Source organism: Sus scrofa, chromosome 7 (assembly GCF_000003025.6).
Source record: "Sus scrofa isolate TJ Tabasco breed Duroc chromosome 7, Sscrofa11.1, whole genome shotgun sequence".
NCBI classification, from domain to species: domain Eukaryota; kingdom Metazoa; phylum Chordata; class Mammalia; order Artiodactyla; family Suidae; genus Sus; species Sus scrofa.
This window is the reverse complement of record NC_010449.5, coordinates 21,687,317-21,694,300: the sequence shown is the minus strand read 5'-3', so window position 1 is coordinate 21,694,300 and position 6,984 is coordinate 21,687,317. Positions and strand designations below refer to the sequence as shown.

The following is a 6,984-nucleotide window of genomic DNA, read 5'->3' as shown; positions in this document are numbered from 1 at the left end:
GGAGAGCTTCAAATAGGGGGAAGGAAGTTTCAGATGCAAAAGAAAGACAGTGCTTCAAATTCCAGGGTCAGTGAAAAAAGCAGTGAGCAAAATGGACTCGGTTGTGGCTCCCACACCTGTTTGTCCACCAGCCCTGGAACCTTCAGGGTCTTTTCTGGTCCCTGACTGGGCCAGCAAAATGTTGTCCTGAAGCAAATGTCTTCCTAGATATCTCTCCAGCAAAGATGGATTTATTCAAGATCAGCAGAGGATTGTAGTTCAGAGTTGGCCATCTTTGCAAGCCATGTACAAGACCCCCGTGCAACAAGGGAAGGCGAATGTTTTCATAGATAGGAAAAGGAAACTGGGAGGACTTTGGGGAGAAAAAAAAATGAGCCATGGCTTTTCGTTGGCTGAGTCCTTTAAGAAGAGGAATCTCTCCATAGTGGGCTCTGCTAAAGTAGCAAGGTGTGAGAGCTCCCCCTTCTGGACTCCTGACTATGTAACTGAGGGATTCTGTTTATTATTATTATTTACTTAACAAAGCCACTCCCTCCAGTTGTTCATTCTACCTCATCTACTCATGAGTATAGCTCCAGAAAATTTCCCATATTTCTGCTATAGCATCAAGTTCTCTCTTTTTATTACATCATTCTCAGGAGGAAACAAATATACCATTAATTCCAACATCTTAAAAAAAAAAAACAAAAAACAAAACCCAAAACAAACTTTCCTGACTTTACTTTCCCCAATAGGTACATTTTAAACAATTATTCCCCTTCACAGAAAAATTTCTCATAAATAAATTCTGTTTCTTCCCTTCTCTTTTAACCTACTCTAGTCTGGAATTTGACCCCACCAGTATATAGAAACAGCTGACCAAAGTGTCACAAATTGCCTCCAATTTGCCAAATACAATGGTGAATTTCAATCTTTATCTATATGACTTACCAAAAGCACTTGGCCCAAATTGCCACTCTCTCTTCCTTATTACACTTTCTTCACTCGAATATTTCCATCAATAAATAATGTGTATGCCATGGGGGGGATGTCTTTCAGTTAAAAAAAATTGAAATAAAATACTTATGTGTTGTCATGACAAGTAGATACAGTCGTTAAAAGACAAACACCTGAGGCATTCTAATGTTACTTTCAAGACAGTGTTATTTGGTACATAATAATTTTACCAAATAAATAATATACCAAATAAAATAATATGATCTCTCTGGGTCAAATAATTAGAGCACAACTCTAAGTATGTGAATTGTAAAATAAGTATTTTGAAGAAGTTCGGGATAAGTATGAAGGACAGACCACATGTTTTGGTCAGCACCACAGAACAGATAAAAAAGTAACAACTCTTACTGGGCAGAATGCAAACCTTGGGTATCTGCCAGCATACTGAGAAAAATGAGGTAAGAAAAGGGTGAGATAAGACAAACTTTTATTTGATTCAAACCTCAAATAAATTCCTTTTCAAAAATCAGAACATAAGCTCAGATACATCACTGGAATGTTATCAGGTAAACTGGAAAGAATTATAGGTATTGGGGTTTCGAAGTGTCTGGGAAGATAGAGGTTTTTGCTACTGCCGCCCCTGTAGGAAAATCAAGCTACCTGCCAATAGCCCTGTTGTGGATCACTGGGCTGCTGCTGCTGTAGCAGTAGATCAAATAGCTCACCAAAATCTAATCATGGAACAGGGTAGGGGTCAGGATGCCCCAGAATACGAATGTGTCCATTGTTGCTGGTGGATCAGGTAGTCTTCAGGGCCCCTGGTTGTAGAGCAGAGCCCAGGATAGCCTGTTTCTGCTGTCACTGAAACAGCTCACCTCTGGAGACCTAGTTGTGGAGCAGAAATTGGATCTCCCAGCTAGGTCTTCCTCTTCATGGTCCTTTGGCCAGAGAGAGCAGGATTTCCTTGGTTTTCCTTGTTTGTTTGTTTAAACACATTGTAAACTGGCAGATGTCAATGTTATTTCATTATAATTACAGTGTATGTAAATTATTTAACACACCAATCAGCAGAAATTGGCAAATGTTTACTCTTCAAAAGACACCATTAAGAAAATGAAATATTGACTTCTGGAATGGAAAAGCAAGGAACTCCGTTAAGTAGCTCTCCCACTAAAATAATGCAAATATAGAACAGAAAAAAGCAAGTAAAATCAACCACCCCAGAACTCTGGAAATAACAAAGTCACAAAACAAACTAAAATCGTCTATCCAAGATAATGTACTAAACTTACTTGGTAAGACAAAGGAGTATTAACACTTAAGTTATTCCCATCTCCCTTTCTTCCCCAGCTCAATGGTATCATAGCCAAGATTTAATAACCTTGCAAGCAAAGAAATTTGGCCTCTTTTAGGACTCCGTTAAATGAATTTTAAATCATGTTGTTGAAAGAAACAAAATTTTTAAATAAATGAAAAGATAGTCCATGTTCATGGATCAGAAGACTTAATATTATTAAGATGATAATACTCCTCAAATTGATCTACAAATCCAAAGCAATCTCTAACAAAATCTCAGTTGGCTTTTTTGCTGATCCTAAAATTTATATGAAAATACAAGGGACATAGAATAATCAAAACAATTTTAATAAAGAAGGACAAAGTTGAAGGACTCAAATATCCCAATTTCGAAACTTTCTACAGAGTTATAGGAATGAAGACAGTGTGGTACAGGCATAAAGGTACATGTTTAGATCAATGAAATAGAATTAAGAGTCCAGAAGTAAACTTTCACAATCATGATCAGTTGACTATTGACAAGGATGCCATGGTATTCAATAGAGGACTTGGAAAAGACTGTTTGAATTTGTTTTTATCTCCTATATTAATTGAAATTTCTTTTCCATTATGTCATCTATGAATCTAATAAGGGCTGCCGTCTTTGCCTTAACCTCAGTTATCGATAACTGTAGATTAAAAGTATTAATATTGGAGTTCCTGTCGTGGCGCAGTGGTTAATGAATCCGACTAGGAACCATGTGGTTGCGGGTTCGGTCCCTGCCCTTGCTCAGTGGGTTAAGGATTCGGTGTTGCCGTGAGCTGTGGTGTAGGTTGCAGATGCGGCTCGGATCCCGCGTTGCTGTGGCTCTGACGTAGGCCGGTGGCTACAGCTCCGATTGGACCCCTAGCCTGGGAACCTCCATATGCCACAGGAGCAGCCCAAGAAATAGCAAAAAGACAAAAAATAAATAAATAAATAAAAAATAAAAGTATTAATATTTATATTCTATTACAATAAGCTTGTCTTCTTGCATAATGATCCATTAACCAACTTAAACTAAATGTGAACAGAGGTCTACTATTTTCCTCTTTTCTTTACGTCATAAAAATATATCATGAGGGAGTTCCCATTGTGGCTCAGCTATAGTATCCATGAGGACATGGGTTTGATCCCTGGCCTTGCTCAGTGGGTTAAGGATCCAGCATTCCTGTGAGCTGTGGTGTAGGTTGCAGACATTGCTCAGATCCTGCGTGGCTGTGGTTATGGTGTAGGCCAGCAGCTGCAGCTCCAATTTGACCCCTAGCCTGGGAACTTCCCATATGCCGCGGGAGCGGCCCAAGAAATGGCAAAAAGACAAAAAAAAAAAAAAAAAAGAAAGAAAAAAATAACGTTCTAAGAGTTGCTAATTAATTTTAAAATAAGTTTATATTTAAAGTTAGTAAAATTGTGTCTTATGAGTGATTTGCATATTTTAATAATCACAAACTAATAATAGCTTAGTTATCAATATCCCTGTAAATCATTTTCTACCAGTATAAAACTATATACCAGTATATCACTATAAAATCAAAGTAACTGTGTAAAATTAATTGAATCAATTAATCCTGCATTAAGAAAAATCAGAAGTTATTTCTATTTTGATTTCTCATCTATGGTCTCATAATTCACCAAATTTCACTGATGTTGGCCTTGAAATGCACATTTGCTTCTAGATATCTGATATATTATTTATTTGGTCCTTTAGCAATGAGTTAATGTTCAGTGAGGAAAGTATTATGTTTTCAGATACACTATTAGTATTTAGCTTCCATGTACTCTTTTAATGATACTCATTTCTAACAGGAAAGAGAATGGAAATCATATTTATTTTTTTATCAGCATTGCATTATGGCAAAAACACATGGTATTATTGTAGTATTTTAAGGAGAAACATGATAAACGTATTTTTCAATTATTGTACTTTCTAGATATGTAACATATTGGTAAAAGAAAACAAAGGAGAAAAAGATAAAGAAGCACAATTAAGTATCTGTAATGTGATGAATCACTCGACAGTCTAAAGACCCAACTAATATGTAAGTACTTCCTCAGCACTTTAATGGCTCCTAAAGGTAATACAGTAAGATGTAGGGTGTAGTAATCCAGTACTTATGGAATAGTTTATGTTCTCTTAAGGAGACTAAAATGCAATGAAACTACTGTGCAAGAAACATGTATGAAACAATAAATCATTGGAAATCATGAAAGATGCACTATTTTAAAATCAAAGCTGTGTTTTACAGTTTAAGAGAATAGTGAAAATATTGATAATTGAGAGAATTATTTTAAAAATCAAGGAAGTGAAAATAAGTTAGGCATAATAAATGCCTAGGATTTGATCTATAAAGGAAACAGAAAAGAATTCCAATGAAGAGGAAAACCTGAGTATAGAGAATTGCAAATCTGGGTACAATTCTAGAAGAAAAATCGCTGTGTTTTTTATTATTATGCTTACATAGGTATGGCACTGAAAAATTGAAACTAAGCTTGTTAATCTCATATCCAAATGTAAAATTGTTATTTTTCATGGTTTTGGTCAACCTCCTTTAGCGGTGTGAAACAAAGTGTGTGCGGTGTGTGTGGGTGTATGTGCATGTGTGCATGTGTGTACATATGATATTACCAGAGAAGTGATTTCTGGCTTTTATCGTATTCTCAGAAAGGTCTAAGTTAAGGCAAATTATACAAACATTGTTATAAAGTCTGAATATGTTGAGGTTACACAATTTCTGGGGAACTGGAAGACTAATTCTGGTTACTTATTCAATAAATATGTTTAGGTAACAAAAGACTAGTGTAGCTTCCTGTCAATGAAATTTTATTTGAGGGAGATGATCACAGTAGTTCTCTATAGGAATAATGAGAATAGGGCAACTTGAAAAGAAGCATTTACAAAGCTTATCATTTATTTCTTATGATAAATAACAAAAATTCAATCATAAAATTTTGAAAATCTAGTTGACTTTACTAAATGATTTAGGAATAGGCAGCATTCCATTAGCAAATTGAAAAGAGCTCTGCCTAGCTGTAGAAAGGGATGGTTTTTAAAAGCAGAAAAGCGGCCTAAAAATAAAAAGGAAATTATTAGCAAAGAATGCATTGCTTCAGACAAGGTTGCCTTCCTAAAGGGAATGGAGGGGCCTAGTGGGGAGGTTACCTCACTTTGTGCTGACCAGTTGATTCCAGGTTGTCTGAGTAAAAGTTACATTCCTGGGGGACTAAGATGGCAATTATGTTAGGTATTTATGTCTTGTTTTGACTATATTGGCTTAGTACAACTGACTGTATTTTGGGCACTTTTTTTTTTTTAACACTTATTTCTTGATTGAGAAGACCCTTGCAACTAACCTTTTAAAGGCTTCCTTTACCTCTTTGTTCCTAAGTGTATATATCAAGGGGTTCAGCATGGGTGCAATGATGCCATAAAAGAGGGAAACCATCTTTCCCTGGTCCTTGGAGTTGTGTGAAGGTGATTGCAGGTACATGGAGATAGCTGTACCATAGAAAAGTGACACCACAATTAGATGAGAGCCACATGTTCCCAATGCTTTTTGTCTACCTTCAGCAGATTGAATTCTCAACACTGATTGGGCAATAAAAGCGTATGATATAAAAATAAGTGTCAAGGGTACCAGATGGAATAGCACACTTACAAAGAATAATTCAGCTTCATTTGCTCTTGTGTCAACACAGGACAATTTGAGCAGAGCAGGGACTTCACAGAGAAAGTGATCTAGTATATATGGGCCACAGAGTGGCAGTTGGAGAGTCAGAGTAGACAACCACACTGAGTTGCTGAAACCAGTAATCCAAGATGCAGCTGCCAATTGGAGGCAGGACCTTTGGTGCATGATAACGGAGTAATGGAGAGGCCGACAAATAGCTACAAACCTATCAAAGGACATGACGGCCAGCAGAACACATTCAGTGGCCCCCAAGGCCAGAAACATGAACAGCTGGGCCACACAGCCGCCATAACTAATTACCTTTCTGGCGCTGTATAAATTTACCAGCATTTGTGGAACTGTACTTGTGGTGTAGCAAAGATCTAGGAGTGACAGATTGGTAAGAAAGAAATACATGGGAGTATGGAGTCTGGAGTCCAGGCGTGACACTAGAATAATGGTCAGATTCCCAAAGATAGTCACAATGTAAGAAATGAAGAAGACAACAAAGAGTGGAAACTCCAGCCATGGTCGCTCTGAGAAGCCTAAGAGGATGAACTCCAATGGGATGCTCTCATTTATTCATTCATGATCGTTGTTTCAACTCAGTTTCCTGAAACATAAAAATTCAGGAAGTCAATGGACAATATTTATTGACTATTTCATTTTTTTTTTCTTTTTTTGCTTTTGTCTTTTTAGGGCCACACCCACGGCACATGGAGGTTCCCAGGCTAGAGGTCCACAGCCACAGCAACTCGGGATCCAAGCGGCGTCTGTGGCCTACACCACAGCTCACAGCAACACCGGATCCTTGACCCACTGAGCGAGGCCAGGGATTGAACCCGCAACCTCATGGTTCCTAGTTGGATTCATTAACCACTTCGCCATGACGGGAACTCCTTTATTGACTATTTCAATTGTTTATAGTCACTTACCTACCTGTTTGAAAACATTTACAGAACTGATATTGCTTATAACATGAGAAATACATAATTATCTAAGTATTTCTGAAGTTTAGAAATTTACTAAGATTTCTTTCTGTATCTGTATCAGCACTTCAAAAAT

At 37.2% G+C, this 6,984-nt stretch overlaps 1 protein-coding gene across 1 annotated transcript; it reads right to left on the bottom strand.

The window, feature by feature from the left end:
• On the bottom strand, positions 4,089-6,617 carry LOC100514657 (olfactory receptor 2B6). Its single transcript, XM_021099828.1, has one exon. The coding sequence runs from the start codon at positions 6,334-6,336 to the stop codon at positions 5,569-5,571; it is 768 nt and encodes a 255-aa protein (XP_020955487.1). The 5' UTR covers positions 6,337-6,617; the 3' UTR covers positions 4,089-5,568.

Excerpts from the sequence above, each read along its gene's own strand:
- LOC100514657 (XM_021099828.1), bottom strand. The coding sequence starts at position 6,336 with ATGTATTTCTTTCTTACCAATCTGTCACTCCTAGATCTTTGCTACACC.